A 22490-nucleotide genomic window follows, 5' to 3' on the forward strand; every position below is an offset into this window, starting at 1 on the left:
ATTATCTATCTCATTGAATACAGCCAATCTAACAGGTATGAGGTGATATCTTACTGTAGTTTTGATTTGCATTTTTCTAACAGCTAGTGAAGATGAGCATCTTTTCACTTGTTTGCCATTTGTATGTCTTCTTGGGAAAAGTGTCTGTTCGGGTCCTCTCTCCATTTTTTAATTAAATTGTTTGTTTGTTGCTGAGCTGTGTGAGTTCTTTATACATTTTGGATTATTATCAGAGCCGTTGTTTGTGAATATCATCTCCCATTTGGTTGGCTTTCTTTTTGTTTGGTTGTAGGTTACTTTTGCTGTGAAGAAGCTTTTAAGTTTGATAATGTCACATTCATTTATTTTTTGCTTTTACTTTTCTTGCCTTTGGGGTCAAATTCATAAAATGTTTTCTACAAGGACCGTAAGTTTAGTACCTATTTTTTCTTCCATTTAATTTATTGTTTCAGATCTTATATTTAGGTCTTTGATCTATTTTGAATTAATTTTTGTGCATGAGGACAAACTGTAGTCAACTATCATTTTTTGCATGTGGTTTTCCAATTTCCCCAGCACCATTTCCTGAAGAGGCTTTTTTTCTCCATTGTGTATTTTTGTCTCCTTTATCAAAGATTATTTGTGGTTTTATTTCTGGGCTTTCAATTCTGTTCCATTGGTCTGTATGTCTGTTTTTCTGCCAATACTATTCTGTTTTGATGATTGTGGCTCTGTAGTATAATTTGAAGTTAGGTAGTGTGATACCTCCAGCTTCATTTTTCTTTTCAGTATTGCTTTGGCTATTTGGGATCTTTTATGGTTCCATACCAATCTGGTGTGTGTGTGTGTGTGTGTGTGTGTGTGTGTGTGTGTGTGTGTGTGTTGTTCTATTTCTTTAAAAACTGACATTGTATTTTTAATGGAGATTGCATTAATTTTTTTATATTGCTTTGGGTAATATGACCATTTTAAGTAGGTTGATTCTTCTGATCCATGAACATGGAATATTTTCTATGTCATTTTGTCTTTTTCAATTTCTTTCAATAATGCTTTGTAATTTTCAGTATATAAGTCCTTCATATCCTTTGTTAAGTTCATTCTTAGGTATTTTATTTTTTGTTGCGGTTGTGAAATAAATATTTTTTCTCAATTCATTTTCTGAATTTTCATTGTTGGCATATAGGAAAGTGATAGACTTTTGTATATTGATTTTGTATCCCGTGACTTTACTGTATATTTTTTTATTTCTAATAGTTTTTTTCCCACTATGTCATGTTTTTAATCTTTTATTATTATTATTATTTATTAATTTTAATGGTGTGACATTAATCAATCAGGGTACATAGGTTCAGAGAAAACATCTCCAGGTTATTTTGACATTTGATTATGTTGCATACCCATCGCTCAAAATCATATAGTCTTCCATCACCTTCTACCTAATTTTCTTTGTGCCCCACCTCTTCCCTTACTCCCTCTCTTTCCCTCCCCACCCCCGGTAACCATTACACTCTTGTCCATGTCCCCGAGTCTCATTTTTATGTTCCACCTATGTATGGAATCATATAGTTCTTAGTTTTTTCTGATCTACTTATTTCACTCAGTATAATGCTATCAAGGTCCATCCATGTTGTTGTAAATGATCTGATGTCATTATTTCTTATGGCTGAGTAGTATTTCATAGTATATATGTACCACATCTTCTTTATCCAACCATCTAATAAACTTTTTGTAGAGTCTTTGGGGTTTTCTATACATAGGATCATGTCATCTGCAAAAAGTGATTACTTTACTTCTTCTTTCCCATTATGAATGTCTTTTATTTCTTTCTCTTGCCTGATTGCTCTAGCTAACACTTTCAGTATTATATTAAATAAGAGTAGAGAGAGAGCAGGATGGTGGTCAAGGAAGTTGGAATCCACAAAGGAATGTGTAACAATTCACCTGCAGAATCAACCAGTCCTGAGAATGGATGGCACTGGAGCATTGGGCCCATACCTGGCCAATACTGGCAGTTGGTGAAAAAAAAAATAGAGTAGAGAAGTTGGGCATCTTGTCTCATTCCTGATTTTAGAAGCCTTCTATTTTTAACCATTTAGTATAATATTGGCTGATGGTTTGTCACATATGGCCTTTATTATGTTGAAGTACTTTTCTTCTCTACCCATTTTATTGAGTGTTTTAAACATAAATGGATGCTGTACCTTATTAAATGCCTTTTCTGCCTCTATTGATAGGATCATATGATTTTTGTTCTTTGTTTTGTTGATGTGGTATATGACATTGATCAATTTGTGTATGTTGAAGAATCCTTGTGCTTCTGGACTGTATCTGACTTGATCATGATGTATTAGTTTTTAAATGTATTGTTGTATTACATTTGCTAGTATTTTATTTAGCATTTTTGAATTTGTATTCATTAGAGATATTGGTCTGTAGTTTTCTGTTTTTGTATTATCCTTGCCAGGTTTTGGTATCAGGGTCATGGTGGCCTCAAAAAATGCATTAGGGAGTATTGCTTCTTCTTTAGTTTCTTGGAAGATTTTGAGAAGGATAGGTAACAAATCTTGAAATGTTTGGTAGAACTCACTAGCATAGACTTCTGTATCTGAACTTTTATTTTAAGGAGTTGTTTCTATTTCCTCCCTGCTTATAGCTCTATATAAGTTTTCCACTTCTTTGTGACTCAGTCTAGGAAGATTTTATAGTTCTAGGACCTTATCCATTTCTTCTAGATTGTTGAATTTGGTGGCATATAATCTTTCATAGTATTCTAGTATGGTTCTTTGTATATTTGTCTGTGGTAATTTCTCCTCTTTTATTTTGAATTTTGTTGATTGAGTCCTTTCTTATTTTTCCTTAGTGAGTCTAGCCAGTAGTTTGTTGATTTTATTGATCTTTTCAAAGAACCAGCTGTTTGTTGTATTAATTTTTCTATAGTTTTATTTCTATATTTCATTTAGTTCTGCTCTAATTTTTACTATTTCTTTTCTTCTGACTTTGGGTTGCCTTTTTTTTTCTACTTCTTTAAGATGATCTGTTAGTTTGTTTAGTTGGGATCTCTTTTGTTTCTTGATATAATCCTGTAATGATATAAACTTCCCTCTTATTACTGCTTTTGCTGCACCCCAGAAGTTTTGATATGTCATGCTGTCATTCTCATTTGTCTGTATATATATTTTGATCTTTGTTTTTATTTCTTCTTTGACTCAGTCATTTTTTTAGATGTTTGTTGTTTAGTTTCCACATTTTTTGGGTTTCTTTATTTACTTTTTGCAGTTGAATTCTAATTTCAGAGACTTATGGTCAGAGAATATACTTAGTATTATTTCAATCTTCCTGAATTTGTTGGTGTTAGTTTTGTAGCCCAACATGTGGTCTGTCCTTGAGGATGTTTGGTGCACACTGGAAAAAAAAATGTATAATCTGATGTTCTGGTATGAAATGTCCTATAAATGTCTTCACATCTATTTGTTCTCATGTGTCATTTAAAGCCTCTATTTCTTTATAATTTTCTATTTGGATGATCTATCTAAAGCTGTCAATGGGATGTTCTGATGTTCAACTATAAGAGTGTTTTTGTCTATTTCTCTTTTTTGTTCTGTTAGTGGATATCTTATATTTTTGGTGCTCCCAGATTCTGTGTATGTGCGTGTGTGTGTGTGTGTGTGTGTGTGTGTGTGTGTGTGTGTGTGTATATATATATATATATATATATATATATATATATTAAGAAGAGTTATATTTTCTTGATATAGTGTCCCCTTTATAATTATGAAATGTCCATATTTGTCTCTTGTTACTTTTGTTGTCTTTACGTCAGTATTGTCAGGTATAAGTATGATTACACCTGCTTTTTTGGGGGGTATTATTTTCTTGGAGAATTATTTTCCAACCTTTCACTTTGAGCCTACTTTTCTCCCTGCAACTTATATGTGTCTCCTGAAGGCAGCATATGATTGAGTTTTGCTTTTTTTCTTAAGACACATTTCTTCAGCATCATGATCAAACTGTTACATTTAGCAATCAACAACATGGGCACAACAAAGAAATCTACAGTAAAACCCTTTGTTGGAATGCTTTACACTGTTTCCAGAAAATAAACTAAAATAACACATTACACAATTAGTCACAAATACAGTTCTCAAGCTTTTTGCCCATACACAAGAGTACTGTCTCAAACATGTCTTCTTTGTAGCAGCTAAGCTCTGCCACCACTGTGCTTGCCTGGTTCACAAATCTGTTGTAACCTGTGGCTTCCTAGTTACTTCTTCAGCTCTCCTCTCCTGCTAAGTTTTGTTTCCTGCAGTAAATAAAACCTCTGCCACTTCCATAGCTCCTGCTGCTGCATGGTTCCATAGTTTAATGAAGTATTGGTCTCCACCACTTTAGGTGGCTGTAACTTCTGCCCCCAAAGTATTCTCCTTTCATGGTTCTAATATTTGAAAATTGATTGTTGTAATTGCCAAAATCATTGTAGCTTCTACCACTCCCAAAATTGCTTTCATCATTACAAAATCCATTACAGCCATCCTCAGGAGTTTTGCTTTTTGATCCAATCTATTACTCTGTGCCCTTTTATTGATGAGTTCAGACCATTTACATTTAGGGAAATTATTGGCATATAAGGATTTCCTATAGCCATTTTATGTTTTGTTTTCTTGCAGCTCTGTCCCTCCTTTGGTTCTTTTCCTTTGTGTTTCTGTCAGTTGTTATTGTTTGGTGATATTCCATGCTTCTTTCCTTTATTTCATCTTTCTTTTTTTTTTTTTTTTTTTTTTTTTTTTTTTGTATTTTTCTGAAGCTGGAAACGGGGAGGCAGTCAGACAGACTCCCGCATGCGCCCGACCGGGATCCACCTAGCACACCCACCAGGGGAAGATGCTCTGCCCATCCAGGGTGTCGCTCTGTTGTGACCAGAGTCACTCTAGTGCCTGGGGCAGAGGCCACAGAGCCATCCCCAGTGCCCGGGCCATCTTTTGCTCCAATGGAGCCTTGGCTGCGGGAGGGGAAGAGAGAGACAGAGAGGAAGGAGAGGGGTAGGGGTGGAGAAGCAGATGGGTGCCTCTCCTGTGTGCCCTGGCTGGGAATCGAACCCAGGACTTCCACATGCTAGGCCGACGCTCTACTGCTGAGCCAACCGGCCAGGGCCTATTTCATCTTTCTTTTTAAGCTATGCTTTTCTGCATTGGTTTTTTGGTGGGTGGTTACCATTAGTAAGGTGACCAACTTTTTTACAATGAAAAGGAGGACAAAAATAAATTGAAGAAACCAATATCATAAATAAAAAAGAACAATGTTTTCATTGCAACAGTAATACACTATAATAAGATAAATGCATAATAAAAACATCTGTAATATTTTATATTGTACTTATGCTTACATGCCTATTAATTTTTAATAATAATTTTAAGAAAAAGTCTTATTTAGATACAAATATGTCACATCACATACAATTGATTGACTCTGCATCAATGGATTATGGACATTTACAGATTAGTCTTCCAATATCAAAAAGGAGGACATGTAGGAGGACACTTTTCGAGGGAGGACGGAACTTAAAAAAGGACTGTCCTCCTAAAGGAGGACTGTTGGTTACCTTACCATTTGGTTATTGACAAAAAACGTTTCATATATACAAGTGTCTTTTGTCTTATGAGTTCTTCTGTCCTCCATCATCCTTTGCTACTTCAGATCTTTATTCTCTCCCCTTTTATGTTTTGGTTGTCACAGATTATTCTTGTTTATATTGTCACCTTCTTGGATCTTTTATAAAAATATTTTATTAATTTTAATTTATTGTGTTTACATGGATTCAAGGTGTCCCACTGAATATAACACCCTCACCCCCAACCCCGTTTTCCTATTTATACACCCTTTGTCCCCTATCCCTAATTCCCTCCCCTCTTCCCTCTGGGATTTGCTGTTCTGTTATCTGTAGCTCTGTGTTATGTATATATAATTTCACTAATCCCTTCACCTTCTCTGATCCCATCCCCTCATTCCCCTTCCCTCTAACAGCTGTCCCTCTGCTCCCTGTGACCCTACCTTTTCCTCTATTCCATCCCTCAGTTCACTTTGTTACTTAGATTCTACATATAAGTGAGATCATATGATATTTTTCTTCTCTGCCTGGCTTATTTCACTTAACATAATAATCTCCAGGTCCATCCATGAAGTCGCAAAAGGTAAAATTTCCTACTTTTTCATGGCTATGTGGTATTCCATTGTGTATATGTACCACAGCTCTTTAATTTATTCATACACTGATGGACACTTGGGCTGTTTCCAGATCTTGGCTATTGTAAACAATGCTGCCATAAACATGGGGGTGCATTTCTTCTTTGAATCAGTGATTTGGTATTCTTAGGATATATTCCTAAAAGTGGGATACCTGGGTAAAAAGGCAGTTCCATTTTTTTTTTAACAGAAACAGAGAGTCAGAGAGAGGGATAGACAGGGACAGACAGACAGGAATGGAGGGAGATGAGAAGCATCAATCATCAGTTTCTCGTTGTGGCACTTTTGTTGTTCATTGATTGCTTTCGCATATGTGCCTTGACCATGGGGCTACAGCAGACCGAGTAACCCCTTGCTCAAGCCAGTGACCTTGGATCCTAGATGGTGAGCTTTTTGCTTGAACCAGATGAGTCCGTGCTCAGCTGGCAACCTTGGGTCTTGAACCTGTGTCCTCCGCATCCCAGTCCGACACTCTATGCACTGCACCACTGTCTGGTCAAGCCATTTTTAACTTTTTGAGGAAACTCCGTACTGTTCTCCACAGTGGCTGCACCAGTCTGCATTTCCACCAGCAGTGCAGGAGGGTTCCCTTTTCTCCACACCCTTCCCAGCACTTACTGTGTGCTGATCTGTTAATGAGAGTCATTCTGACAGGTGTGAGGTGGTATCTCATTGTGGTTTTAATTTTCATTTCTCTGATGATTAGTGATGTTGAACATTTTTTCATATGCCTATTGGTCATCTGTATGTCCTCTTTGGAGAAGTGTCTATTCAGTTCTTTTACCCATTTTTAAATTAGATTGTTTACCTTCCTGGTAAACAATTCAATTGAGTTTTAGAAGTTCTTTATAAATTTTGGTTATTAACCCTTTATTAGGTGTATTGGCGAATATGTTCTCCCGTTGTATTTTTATTTTGTCAATGGTGCCTTTTGCTATGCAAAAGCTTTTTATTAAGCTTTTTATTTTTGTATTTTTTTGTATTTTTCTGAAGCTGGAAACGGGGAGAGACAGTCAGACAGACTCCCGCATGCGCCCGACCGGGATCCACCCAGCACGCCCACCAGGGGGCGATGCTCTGCCCCTCCGGGGCGTCGCTCTGCCACGACCAGAGCCACTCTAGCGCCTGGGGCAGAGGCCAAGGAGCCATCCCCAGCGCCCGGGCCATCTTTGCTCCAATGGAGCCTTGGCTGCAGGAGGGAAAGAGAGAGACAGAGAGGAAGGGGGGGTGGAGAAGCAAATGGGCGCTTCTCCTATGAGCCCTGGCCGGGAATCGAACCCGGGTCCCCTGCACGCCAGGCCGATGCTCTACCGCTGAGCCAACCGGCCAGGGCTATGCAAAAGCTTTTTAGTTTGATAGTCCCATTTGTTCATCCTGTCCTTTTTTCACTTGCCCGTGGAGATAAAGCAGCAAAAATATTGCTATGAGAGATATCGGAGAGTTTACTGCCTATGATTTCTTCCAAGATGTTTATGGTTTTGTAACTTACATTTAAATCTTTTATCCATTTTGAGTTTATTTTTTTGAATGGTGTAAGTTGGTGGTCTAGTGTCATTTTTTTGCATGTAACTGTCCAATTTTCCCAAAACCATTTATTAAAGAAACTGTCTTTACTCCATCGTATGTCCTTACCTCCTTTGTCAAATATCAATTGACCATAATGGTGTGGGTTTGTTTTGTTCTTTTATCTGGTAGAATAACTCCCTTGATTATTTCCTGCAGTGGAGGTTTTCTGATGATAAATTCCCTCAGCTTCTCTATTTCTAGAAAAAATTTTATTCTCCTTTATATTTGAAGGATAAGTTTGATGGATATAGTACTCTTGGCTGCTAATTCCTCTCTTTCACTACTTTGAATGTTGAGTGTACTCCTTCTGGCTTGTACAGTTTCTGCTGAGAGGTTTTATGATAACCTAATGGGCTTTCCTTTATGTTATGTTCTTCTTTCCCCTAGCTGCCTTGAGAATTCTTTCTTTGTCATTAATATTTGACATTTTTATTACAATGTGCCTTGGAGTAAGCCTGTTTGGTTTGAGATAACTAGGCATTCTGTTTGCTTTTGGGATTTGAGGATCAAACTCTTTCCATAAGCATGGAAATTTCTCATCAATTATTTATTTGAATAGGCTTTCCAGTTTCTTCTCCATCTCTTCTTCTGAAATACCCATTATTATTTTATTGCTCTTTCTGGTGAAGTCAGACAATGCCTGTAGAGCTCTCTCATTTTTTACAATAAATATTATTATTATTTTGGCAGAGACAGAGAGTCAGAGAGAAGTACAGAAAGGGACAAAGAGGAAGGAAGGAAGATGAGAAGCATCAGTTCTTCTGAAGCACCTTAGTTCAATAATTGCTTTCTCATATGTGCCTTGACTGGGGGGCTACAGTAGAGCAAGTAACCCTTTGCTTAAGCCAGGGAACTTGGGGTGAAGCCAGTGACCTTGGGCTTTTAAGCAAGCAATCTTTGGGTTCTAGCCAACGACCATGGGATCATGTCTATGATCCCACGCTAAAGCCAGCGGCCCTGTGCTCAAGATAGTTAGCCTGCACTCAATCAAGCTGGCAACCTTGGGATTTTGAACCTCGGTCCTCCATGTCCCAGTGTGGCGCTCTACCCACTGCACCACCACCTGGTCAGGCTTAAAAAAATTCTTGACTCTTCCTCTTCTTTTCTTTGAATCATCTCTAGTTGCCTGTCTTTGATGTCACAGAGTCTTTCTTCTATCTGACCTGTTCTGTTAGCTAAATTTGCTAGCTCATTTTTCAATTCATGTATTGAGTTCATTTCTGTGTTTAAAGTTTCAATCTCCTTGGCGAGGTACTCGATTTTTTGTTTGTTTGTTTTTACTGGCTCATTAAATTGCCTATCAGTATTTTCTTGCATCTCACTGGGTATTTTCAGAACTTTAATTTTGAATTCTCTATTATTTTACTCCAAGGTTTTTTATGTGATTGAAATTGCTTTCTGGAGATTTTTCATTTTCTCTCTGAACTGTATCTCTATCATGGGTAGCCATGGTATTCATTTTCCTCTGCCTTGATGGCATTTGAGAGTGGCAGTGTCAAGAAATCAAGCAAAAAACAACAGCAAAAAATAAATTAAAATTAAATTAAAATTAAATAAAAGAGGAAAACTACAAAAAACAAAGAACAAAACCCCCCAAAAAGCAATAATCAAAAACAAAAAATTAGAACAACAAAAAACCTGAAGAAAAATAAAAACTTAAAAGAAAGAAAAAAAAATCCCCCTTAAAACCCATACAAGCAGAAAAAAAAGACTTCCAAGAGGTTTTTCTCTTTTTCCAGTAGGTAGCACTGGATGACAAGTTTTAGCTCTGTAAAATCCCAGGCTAAGCTCTGCTGAGAAGCTGCTCTTGGGATGATGGAGGCAGGGCTACAGTTGTGATGATGGGTGGCGTGTGCTGTGAGGTTTATGGCTTTAGCAATGGTGATCTCAAACTTCCTGATGTTCCTCTCTTCTTCTCAGTAGACCAGGGACCACACACAAAGCAACTCGATTTTTCCAGGGAAAGAGTCACCCTGTAGAACTAGCTGTGGAGTATGCTTCTACCACTCTCCATTCCCTGTGAGGAGAGGGAGATAGGATCTGGGACCTGGGAAGCTGCACTTTGTATTTTTTTGTGTCTCTGTCCTGAATGTTGGCTTCTGGCAGACCATGAGAACACTGGCCGTGAAGCTTTGCTCCACACATGCTTGGATTAAGTATCTCTCCAAATGCCCCCCCCCCCCAATATCTCTGCTCCTCCTGGCAGAAGAAGACCCAGACACTTTGGGTTTCTCCCCTGTCCAGAGCTTTGGCAGATGAAAGCCCAGATAGTCTGAGCATCTTTTCTCTCCAGTGCCCAATTAAGAGTGCTTTTTATCTTCTGCTCTACCTTCCCCCCATTTTTTACCCTTCCCACCTTTAGTATATTTCATGTGCAATGTGCAAATCTTTCAGGCAAGCCTGTGAGCCCAGCTAGGGTTTCCTAGCTGTATTATAGCTGTTCAATTTGTTGAAATTTCAAGGGGAAAGATAGAGGGTATCTCTCACACTGCCATTACTCTGATGTCATCTGCACCTAAGATCTTAGCCATTTTAGGAGATAATTTTATATCCTGATTTTTCCAACTGTCTAATTAAGAAAATTTTCTATCTAGGAGAATATATTTCATTGCCATTTACAATTAGGAAGTTCATTCATACATATATCTCAAAAGTTTCCCGCTACAATATCAAACCATTCTCTTTTGGTCTGTCTTTTTTTTTTTTTTTTCATTTTTCTGAAGCTGGAAACAGGGAGAGACAGTCAGACAGACTCCCGCATGCGCCCGACCAGGATCCACCCTGTACGCCCACCATGGGGCGACGCTCTGCCCACCAGGGGGCGATGCTCTGCCCATCCTGGGCGTCACCATGTTGCGACCAGAGCCACTCTAGTGCCTGAGGCAGCGGCCACAGAGCCATCCCCAGCGCCCGGGCCATCTTTGCTCCAATGGAGCCTTGGCTGCGGAAGGGGAAGTGAGAGACAGAGAGGAAAGCGCGGCGGAGGGGTGGAGAAGCAAATGGGTGCTTCTCCTGTGTGCCCTGGCCGGGAATCAAACCTGGGTCCTCCGCACGCTAGGCCGACGCTCTACTGCTGAGCCAACCGGCCAGGGCTTTTTGGTCTGTCTTTAATCGAAAATGATCACAGATATTCACTATCACTAATAAAATTTATGAAATATGTGTGTACATATGTGTGCCTGTAGAAGCATACCTCAGAGATACAGCAGGTTCCAGACCACTGCAATAAAGTGTGTATTACAATAAAGCAAGTCATAATTTTTTTGCTGGTGGAGAGTCCTGCCTCCAATTTGTAAGCAAGGCAACATCTGTGAAGCACAAAAAAGTGAAGCACAATAAAACAAGGTATACCTGCAGACACATTTGTGTACACACATGTAACCAACAATTAAGCTTTTTTTCCATAGGCTAAATGACTCCTCAGTGGCAAAGCAAATCAGAGAGATAGCACCTATGAGGGAAAATAAGATTCATGTCTTTTTATTCTGTGCCTTCTATGCTACAGCAAAACCGTGAGCAACAGATGAACCCATGGGGTTGATCTAACATCTTAATATGAACTAAACATCCAAATTCATTAATATCCTACTAAATAGGACCTAAGATAGCTCAAACTTATTTGCTAATACTCTACTTCTATAAATGATAGGCAGATCATAAGAAAATAAGCTAAGGTTAAATATTTACTTTGGCATCACAAAACAAGGCAGGATTCAGACTAAGCCCATATCCTATACCTAGTCACTTCTAGTTTAGAGTAATAAACATTGCTGATCCAAATGGTAACATGATGGTCAAAAAATATTCATCAATAAACTCTAGTTAACAACATTTCACAGTGAAGTGGAGTTATTCATATATCCTTGATCAAAATATAGCCACTCTGTCTGAGAAGGTTATTCTTGTCAATGGAATGCTCAGTTTTGGGAGGGAAGTGATTGCAGTGAAGAGAGAGATAAGATCTTCCTACCCAGAGAATTGAATCAGCTCAATCTCCCCTGGAGATTGGTGGGGTGACAGATTGTGGCAACACTGTGCTCATACCTCCTGAGCTCTCCTTACTAAACCAAGAAAATGGATTCAGAGATTTAAAAATATTTTTAACAGGTAACCAGAAATACTTATTAAGTAATACATCTTTTAGATTACCGACATTCAAGGAACTGAGATTCCAAACTGAGTTGCCTTCGAAAGAAATAATTCAATCTAACAGCTGGTAAAGCTAATGTAAAATAATTGAAGAAGACAGATTGTTTCATTGACTTTCCAATGGGCTCCATGACAATGTGACTCTTCCTGAAACCACTTGTAAAAGGCAAAAATCCTTGTAAAACAAAGCTACTCACGGCAATAAGCTGGTAGGAATTGTTCATCATGGCAATCAGCATGTTCAGCAGCACTACCAGGGAGATGACATTGTATGTCCCAAACATGGTAGCTCCCACAAACTCTGTGAATTCATGTCTGGCTTTCACATTGGTGACGTAGAGATTTAAAAGGCCGAATACAGACCAGAAGAGTGACTGAAGGGTTTCAAAGAGTCTAAAGAGATATAAAAGATCAGGTTAGTTAATTATCTAGGAAGAACAAGAAGCAAGAGAAAACATGAGGTTATTTGCTCAATAAAGGGGCTGCCATATTTGTATTTAAACAGGTAAACTGATGATCTCACTTATTTTGGTCTTTTCCTCAACCCAAACCAGTCAGGTCAGTCTGTTTGTTCCCAGTTCTATGTCTTATCCTTTGTCTTTCCATCTGTAATATCATCACTCTTTTCTCAGTCTATGCAAAACCTATAATATTCCAAGCCTTATTTCAAGGGCTGCTTCCTCCACCAAACTTTCTCTCTCACCTTCATACCATATGATTTACCACCTGTCTAATTACATAGAAGGAGAAATGCAGTGACGGATGTGTTAAGAATATGGTGTGTGGGTTAGTTTGCTCTGGGTTAAAATGTCAGCGCTGACACTTGCTAGCTGAGTGAACATGAGCAACTTACCATTTCTGATACTTCTTTTGTGGTTCTCACAGGACCCAGTATGGCACTCAGCTCATTTGAGGAGCTTATGAATTAACATTTTATAGTATTATTTTTAATGTTATATTAACTAATAATTGTTGAGAACTATAAAAGCATGCTAAACACATTTACATACATTATCATTATGATTCTTATAAAACCTTGGTTACTGCTGAGAAAACAGATTTTCAGAGATTGGATGACTTGCCCATGGTCACTCAGCTATAAATGATTATTAAATATTTGACTTTGGAAAAGTTACATAACCTTTTTAAACTTCAAATTTCCTGATCTCTTAAAATGGTTATTGTTAAGATAAATACCAATTATTAACATTTATTGTCCTGTTGCTATGTGTTAGACACTGTGTTGTTTTCAATGTACTATAATATTTGATTTTCAGAATAACCTTATGAAGTAGCAACTATTTTTTCCTTATATTTTCAGCTAAGAAACTGAGATACATAATGGTCACACAGGTGTGAAGTGGTAGAAGCAGGATTTGCACCCAACTGTTCTGACTCTGAAGCTCACACACTTAACCACCTTTATCACATAACATACTGCACTCAGCACAGGGCTTAGCTTATGGTTAGCATTAAAAATGGCAGCTATTCTAATTGTTTACTTGTGCTCTCCATTAGACTGTGACCTTCTTGAGGATAAGGATGCCATCTTACTCAATATCTTCATTGCCTGGCACATAGAAGTTGCTGTATAAATGTCTGTTCAATAAATCTATAAAAGATAACAGGAAAAACAAATAACTAAAGAAAGTACAAATGAATGGCACTACCTTGTGATGACAGTAGCAAGAAAGCTATAAATTGAGATCAGGGGAGAAAGCTGGAGATACTCAATAAGGACCTTTAATATCTGGTCAGAAGAAAAAGAACCTTTGATGGGGACCCAGTCTGTATCCATGTACATAATATAGAAAAATATGGACTGAATTTTGGGTAGAGAAATCAATACTGATTAACTAAGAATAGCCACAAATGAATGGTGATAGTTATGAGGTCACAAGTGACCTGCTAAGTAATGGCTCTCTGCTTTTTAACTATATATATAATATATTTGTGATTATTGTAACTTTACACAACAAATTTTACAAGACTTTATGAAACCATCTTATACCTGCATCTCTGGATATAAGCACAAACTGAAGCTTGTATTCCTGGATTGAAATCCTGACGTTGCCACTGATCATCTATGTGACTTGGGGTAGAATGATTTACTTCTCTGTGCCCTAATTTCTCCATTTATAAAATGATTAATAATAACAGAGTCTACCTGATAGCACGGTTGTGAAGATAAAATGAATTTTCATGTAAATCTCACTTTGTAATAGTGCCTGGACTTATGTAATAGTTCCTTTTATGAGTAGTACTGATGATCTTCCAGCTCTATACAACCTTATTGTTGTTTTGCCTTTCTTTATTGTCTTTATAGATTGTCATCCATTTGCATATCTAGTATTACATTACTGTAACCACAGCGTATGTAATTTTGTGCTTTAAAAAATATAGATTTCTGCATATGTATAGTCTTCATAAGTGATATTTTAATAGCTACCCAATATTCTACCTACCAAATAACAAGCTTGTCTGACAATTTTCTCAATGTTTTTGATGAGAATATTTTTTTTTTGATTTTCAAATGACACAAGAAGGATAGGTAATAGATTGGGTGACAGGATCAAGTTTCAGAAATATTTTAATAGTCTGGAGAAATGTGCTAGAGTTAATAATATGATGTTTATAGGGATTGAGGTAGAGCTTTGCCTTCAGGGCAAATGCCCTAGTACAGGATGAGGGAGTCATGAAAAAAGCCAAGGTTTTTTGCTGACAGCAAATTCAAAGTGAATCATCAGAATGACATAGTAAGCTAAGCCCTTCACCCACATGGGTGTGTGTGTGTGTGTGTGTGTGTGTGTGTGTGTGTGTGAAACAGATTATCTATTGTAATGCAGATATGTTTAGAATGCCACAGAAAGCACAGAAGGAGCCTGTTAGTAAGAGAGAGGTCAGAGTAAGAAAAGGCTTAAAAGAGCAGCTAATGCTTTGGCAAATGTTTAAAACAGTGATGGGATTCAAATAATTTAACAACTGCTTCTCTGCCCTAATGACCGTATCAAGTATAAAAAAAGATATATCAGAAGGTAGTTTATTATTTCATGCATTTAGTATTTATATTAGAACAATAAAAAAGGCACACAAAACTAGATTATGTTATGAGAATTTAAAAATATTAATGAAAAAATATTAACTGATACCTGACAAAAAACAATAAAACTGTTATTTAAGATATTTCTATATCGCTTCTTGATTGGTGTCCTCACTTGCAATTTTTTTTTTTACCTATGGCCAGAATGAACATTACTACAGGTGCTTAGAATATGCTGTTGCAGAGATGAATGTTAAAAAAGAGTAAGGAATGTAAATTTGTGATTTCCACATTGGGCGGCTGCCCAGGCGCCCACCTTAGAGAGAGCTCTGATTACAACAGGGGTCCCCAAACTACGGCCCGCAGGCCACATGCGGCCCCCTGAGGCCATTTATCCGGCCCCCGCCGCACTTCCGGAAGGGGCACCTCTTTCATTGGTGGTCAGCGAGAGGAGCATAGTTCCCATTGAAATACCGGTCAGTTTGTTGATTTTAAATTTACTTGTTCTTTATTTTAAATATTGTATTTGTTCCCGTTTTGTTTTTTTACTTTAAAATAAGATATGTGCAGTGTGCATAAGGATTTGTTCATAGTTTTTTTTATAGTCTGGCCCTCCAACGGTCTGAGGGACAGTGAACTGGCCCCCTGTGTAAAAAGTTTGGGGACCCCTGGATTACAAGCATCATTTTAACAACTGGTTTGCCAAACTCAACAAAAAGTTAGGGAATGGTTCTGCTGAACTGGTGCAAACTGGTTGAATCTCACCACTGCTTTAAAGAATGGGTAAGAGTCTTCTAGGCCAGCCAGGTTGGGATGGGCATTTTAGGCAGAGGGAAAGGTGTGTGATGTGTGAAGTCCTGAAGGGCTGATATGCTCTCTTATAGTTGGGAAAAAACAAAATGTTGACTATGAAGGATAAGAGTGAGTAGGTGGAGAGCTGGGGTCCAGATAACTAAATCTTGTGTGCTATTGTAAAGAGGTGGATTTTACACTGGAGAGGATTCAGATGTCTGGTGAGCATAAAGCCAGGGGCATGACAGACTAACACTGGTATTTAAGAAGAAACTTGCATGTGACAGATGTGAAATTATTTAGAGGAGAGACTTAAGACTGGCATATGGAACATTTTCTAGTATACACTCATGTTTGGACACAAACCAAGTCTTAATAAATTTACGAAGATCATTACCAAGCATCTTCTCTGACCATAAGGGTATGAAACTAGATATCAATCAAAAGAAAAAGAATGAAAAACACACAAAGACATGGAGGTTAAATAACATTATTAAACAATGAATGAATTAACAATGACAACAAGGAAGAAATCGAACCATATCTTGTAACAGATGAAAATAAGAACACAATAACCCAAAATCTATGAGACACAGTGAAAGCTGACCTAAGAGGGAAATCCATGACACTATAGGACTACTTCATGAAACAAGAAAAATCTCAAATAAACAATCTAACATTACACTTAAAAGTACTAAAAAGAACAAAACACAAAGCCCAAAGTGGCTACGTAAAAAGGAAATAATAAAGCTCAGAACAGAAATGAACAAAATAGAGTCTAAAAAAATGTGCAGTAAAAAAAGATAAATGAAATCAAGTGCTGGTTCTTTGAAAATATAAACATTGACAAACCTTTAACCAGAATTATCAAGACAAAAAAGAAAGAGGACCCATATGAATAAAATTAGATATGAGGTCAGAGAAATGGCGCCGTGTGGCGTGCAACTGAAAAATCTCCCCAAAATTTCAACAAGTTCATCAGCCAGAGACAGAAAAATCTATCCTTGGAGTGTCCAGGAGTTCCACACACTGAAGGCGAAGGTAGGATTGAGTGAAAAATTTGACTAAATATATAATCAACCCTGAAGGAAATAAGTCGGACAAAGGAACACTCTGCCTTCCTCACTAACCTGAGCAAAGGTTGCTTTCACTTGGAACTGAGAGTCAGGGGCACTAAGGGGGTGGAGGAAGCTGGGCTGCGGCACAGACGTTTGTTCAAGCCGAGGAAAGAATGTGCCTGTGGTGAATCAGCCCACACAAGCAAACGCCGCGAGCAAACGCCTGCGCCACGAGCAGCAGCTGCCAGCGGTGCGCGGGGAGTGCACCAAAGTGAACTTTCCTACACCCAAGCTTCTCTAGGTGGGCGGGGCACCTCACCCAGCCATTCAAGCTAACAATCAAGCATTGGGGAGGGGTGCGCAGGCAGCTTGCAGTCCTTTCTGGAGAAGATTGGTGGATCCAATCACTGAAATTAGCTTAACCCACAGTCTGCTCACCTCCCAACTGACCTACGCGGCTCTAATTGACGAGATCTCTCTCAGTTCAGCAATCTAAGACAAGAGGCGTGATATTTTTTAGTGCCTCTTGCTAAAGGGGTGGGGCAACTTCTGATTGGCAGAGCTTTCATACTCAGGGATATACGCTAAAAAGAGGGACTTGGCAGATGTTAAGACCTCCTGTACTGCAGGCAGCGGCTAGGGCATCTTCTTCCCAGCCAAAACAGGTTACAAAGTGCGGAAAGCCTGGGGAGAGTGGTCCCACAGAGTGCTAGGCATGCTGAACAGGCCTGGAGGGTCATAGAAAGTCACCTTGAGAGCAATTGGCTCCCAGCCCCACCTGATTAAGCTGGCGGCCCTGACTGCCAGAGCCTCACCCAGAGCCCTGCATTGACTGGGGATAAAGTGGGGATTTGCCAGCTCTTTGAGCCTCTTACTCCCCAAGCAGAGGCAGTGGCAGCCTCATAGCTGGATCATCAGGCTGCTAATTCAGGAAGGAGAGACTAGGAGAGAGACTCTGGGAAAACGAACTCTCTCATTGTCAGAGCCTCCAAATACTAACAAGCCTTGACTACCAACAAGACTGAAGCCTAATATATGACATCGCCGTAGAGTATCATCAAAGCAAATCTCTACCTAAGCATGCCGCAGGGGCAGAGACTGGGGTACAGAGTCACCAACCAGGAAGAGGAAGAGGAAAGAAAAAGGAAGAAGAAGTTAACCTCTCAAAATCAAGGAAAATCCACAGACTTTATAACTTGTTCCACTATATTTTTTTGTTTCTTTCATCTTCTTGCCTTTATTATTATTATTTCTATTTCCTCCACCTTGGTCCTTTTATTCTTTGCCCGTCTTATTCTTTCCTCTTCTTGAACTACAGTACCCATAAGTGTTACATTTTATTTCTTCTTCCTTACTCTCCATGAGGGTTACACTCCAAAACCCTTAACTCTCTCTCTCTCTCTTTGATTTTTTCTTTTTTCTTCTTTTCCTTTTCCCCTTTTTCTTATTTCTCCCTCTCTATTAGTTTCTTCTTTTCTCCTTTTACTTTTCCTCTCACTCAATCCTCAATCACGAACAAATTATTTAATTTGGGACTCAAGTTATTTTTTGTGGCATTTTGGATGCTTTTTACTTCGCTTTTTAACTCATTAGCATTCCTCCCAACCCAGGATCTCCATTCTATTTAGTTTTTGCTCCACTTAATACAATAGTTAATTTTTTTTCCTTTTTCCTGTTTCTCTCTTATCCCTCTCATTATATCTCTTAGTTGACCATCACTTACAAGCAAATCATTTTATACTTGACCCAAATTTTTTTCCTTTTTTGCATTTGTGGGTCCCTACTTTCTTTTTTGCCCCTTGAACACTTCCCCCCAACTCAGGCCCTCCATTATAGGCAGTTTCTGTTTCATTTAGCATAATATAATCCACAGTTCATCACAATATTTTCCTAAGGAGGAGAGGAGAGGAGGGGAAGAGAAGAAAGAAAGGGGGGGATAACAAATTATTATTGGGGTTTTTTTGTGTGTTTTTTTCCAAAATTTTTTCCATTTTTTTACTTTTTATTCTTTATTAATTCTCATTAGTGCTAGCAACAAGACCACCCTCATATGCCATTAAGAAAAAGGAAATCGAATATCATGGACACAAAAGATAGAGAAGTAGCACAGATAGATGTGGAAAAATCGATGGAGAAAAAATTTAATATATTGGAAACCTTGGAGCTAAATGACAGAGAATTTAAAATAGAAATCCCCAAAATACTCAGAGATATACAAGAAAACACAGAAAGGCAATTTAGGGAGCTCAGAAAACAACTCAACAAACACAAAGAATGTATTACCAAGGAAATTGAAACTATAAAAATAAATCAAACAGAGATGAAAAACTCAATTCATGAACTGAAAAACAAGGTAACAAGCTTAGCTAATAGAACAGGCCAGATAGAAGGTAGGATTAGTGACATACAAGACAAGCAACTTCAGGCACAACAGAGAGAAGAAGAGAGAGACTCAAAAATTAAAAAAAAAAAAATGAGGAAGCCCTACAGGAATTGTCTGACTCCATCAAAAAGAATAACATAAGAATTATAGGTATATCAGAGGGAGAAGAGAGAGAAAATGGAATGGAGAGTATATTCAAACAAATAATAGATGAGAACTTCCCAAGGCTGTGGAAAGATCTAAAGCCTCAAATTCAAGAAGCAAACAGAACACCGAGTTTTCTTAACCACAACAAACATACTCCAAGGCACACCATAATGAAATTGGCAGAAACCAACGACAAAGAAAAAATTCTCAATGCAACCAGGGAAAAGAAGAACACAACATATAAAGGAAGACCTATTAGATTATCATCAGATTTCTCAGCAGAAACTCTACAAGCAAGAAGAGAGTGGACCCCAATATTTAAAGCCCTGAAAGAAAGGAACTTTCAGCCAAAAATACTATACCCATCAAAGCTTTCCTTCAAATACGAAGGAGAAATAAAAACATTCACAAATACAGAAAAGATGAGGGAATTTATCATCAGAAAACCCCCACTCCGGGAAATACTAAAGGGGGTTTTCCAACCAGATTCAAAAAACAAAACAAAACAAAACCACAAGTAAAAGCTCCACCAAGAACACAATAAAACCAAATTTAAACTGTGACAACAAAAGCAAAAAAAGGGGAGAGGACAGAGATTAACAGTAGCAAAGGATGATGAAGCGCAGAAACACTCATAAGATAGGATACTACAATGAATATGGTAGGTACCCTTTTCATTACTTAATGGTAACCACCCATGAAAAAACCACCACAGAAGCACATGACTTAAAAAAGGTAGCAACAGAGGAAAGAAGTATGGAATACAAACAAACAAAAACAAAGGATAGAAAAACAAAAGAGAAGAATCAAACACGATACAAAACTAACAGAAAGCAATTTATAAAATGGCAATAAGGAACTCACAAGTGTCAATAATTACACTAAGTGTAAATAGATTAAACTCACCAATAAAAAGACACAGAGTAGCAGAATGGATTTAAAAAGAAAATCCAACTGTATGCTGCCTACAGGAAACACATCTAAGCAACAAGGATAAAAACAAATTCAAAGTGAAAGGCTGGAAAACAATACTACAAGCAAATAACATCCAAAAAAAAAGCAGGTATAGCAATACTCATATCTATGATATAGAGAACAGACTTACAGCTGTCAGAGGGGCTAGGGATTGGGGAGCTGCGTGTAAAAGGTGAAGGGATTAAGCAATAAGAAGAAGAAGGAGGAAGAGAGAAATGAGGAGAAGAAAGAATAAGAAATAGAATAAGAATAAGAATTAAAATAAGAATAAGAGAGCCCTGGCCAGTTGGCTCAGTGGTAAAGTGTTGGCCCAACGTGTGGAAGTACCAGGTTTGATTCCTGGTCAGAGCACACAGGAGAAGCACCCATCTACCTCTCCATCCTTCCCCCTCTCCTTCCTCTCTATCTCTCTCTTCCCCTCCTGCAGCCAGGGCTCCGTTGGAGCAAAGTTGGCCCAGGCACTTAGGGTGGCTCCATGGCCTCCCCATCAGGCTCTAGAATGGCTCCTGTTGCAATTGGAGCAAGGGCCCAGATGGGCAGAGCATCGCCCCCTAGTGGGTATGCCGGGTGGATCCCGGTCAGGCACATGCTGGATTCTGTCTCTCTGCCTCCATTTCTCACTCCAGAAAAACACACACAAAAAAAGAATAGGAAGAAGAAGGAGGAGGAGGAGGGAGGAGAAGGAAGAAGAAAGAAAAAGAAGAGGAGTAGATAGAGGAGGGAGGAGGTGGAGGAGGAGGGAGACAGCGGGAGGAGGAAGAGTAGGAGAGAGGAGGAGGAGGAGGAAGAAAGAAGAAGAAGAAGAAGAAGAAGAAGAAGAAGAAGAAGAAGAAGAAGAAGAAGAAGAAGAAGAAGAAGAAGAAGAAGGCGGCCTCATAGACACACACAAAAAATGGAGATTACAAGAGGGAAAGGGGTTGGGGGAGGTAGAAGAGGGTAAAAGCGGCTTAAATGGTGGTGGAAGGAGATTTATCTTTAGGTGGAAAACACACAATACAATGTACAGTTGATATATTATAGAATTTTACACTTGAAACCCATGTAATTTTATTAACCAATATATTCAATAAAAATTAAAGAAAAAAATGGCTTAAGGCTGGGAGACCAGTTAAACATGCAGGAGTTCTTGGAAGAGAGAAGTTAAGCCTGAATAAAAACACCAAGACAGTGGTGTGTGTGTGTGTGTGTGTGTGTGTGTGTGCGCACGCAAGCGCGCTCCTGCGCAGAGGATGGAGTCAAGAGATATTCAGGAAGTAGAACTGACAGTGCTGAATGAGAGACTGGATATGCTGCCATGAGAGAGAGAGTAAGAGTCCCAGATGACTCTTAGGATTCTGTGTGGTGTCACTTAATAAGATGAGGAATTTAAGTGAAAATAGTTTTGGGGTTATATGGAGATAAGGAATTTAGCGCTGAACAATTGTGTTTGAGAGGTTTATGACATAGCCAGGTGTGTTGAGGAGACATTTGTACATAGATCTTGCTTCTCTGAAAGAGATGCAAGACTGGCAAGTTAGCTTCTTACCACTTCCACCCTTTTCTTCTTACAAATCCTGTGCCCTCAGAATGATGATGCCTTCCTAGGTGCTTCTCTGCACAGTGGATGAAGGCCAGGAACTCCCAGTATGGGATACTGAACTCAAACCATCAATAGCAATTTCTTGTGGTTGGCAGCAAGGACAATACAGTCCCCTTGAATTATGTGTCCAGGGAAAAAACCCCAAAACAAAACATTTTTTCTTCTTTTAAGCCAAAGAATAGATGGCATCTCTGGAGAATCAGAAGGAAAAGGATGACAATGAAGATTCTACACTTTCTTCTATACTTACAAACAAGTTCACTTTCCCTTTCTCTAAAGGCCAAGTCTTTCTGCTGCTCTCTGAGTAGCGTGTATTTTAACAGGTTTATAAATGCCCGAGTTGACTAATTTAAAAGAAAACATAAATCAGAGTTAGAGCTCTAGGGAAGAAAAAAAATCAACACCTAAAGGAAAACTGAGCTGGCATTACTGCTGATTTGGCCCCAGCAGGATGATGATGCTTCACATCTGATGCCCCAAGGTATAATTTTATGTATGACAGTGCCCGTTCTTGTCAGTTGTCCCTGCTGGGCAAGTGATGGGAGCAAAATGTCGGTTGGCAACAGGGGTATTAATAATCACTAC

The 22490-nt window shown here is 38.5% G+C and overlaps 1 protein-coding gene across 1 annotated transcript in view; it reads right to left on the minus strand.

Annotated features, from left to right (window-relative positions):
* TRPC5 (transient receptor potential cation channel subfamily C member 5) overlaps positions 1 to 22490 on the minus strand; it is a 352945-nt gene that overhangs the window by 35369 nt on the left and 295086 nt on the right. Inside the window, exon 7 of the mRNA XM_066356460.1 lies at positions 12129 to 12324. Coding sequence (XP_066212557.1) covers positions 12129 to 12324 — 196 coding nt within the window. The remainder of the gene's footprint in view (positions 1 to 12128; positions 12325 to 22490) is intronic.

The sequence above is a fragment of the Saccopteryx leptura genome, chromosome X, assembly GCF_036850995.1.
Source record: "Saccopteryx leptura isolate mSacLep1 chromosome X, mSacLep1_pri_phased_curated, whole genome shotgun sequence".
NCBI classification, from domain to species: domain Eukaryota; kingdom Metazoa; phylum Chordata; class Mammalia; order Chiroptera; family Emballonuridae; genus Saccopteryx; species Saccopteryx leptura.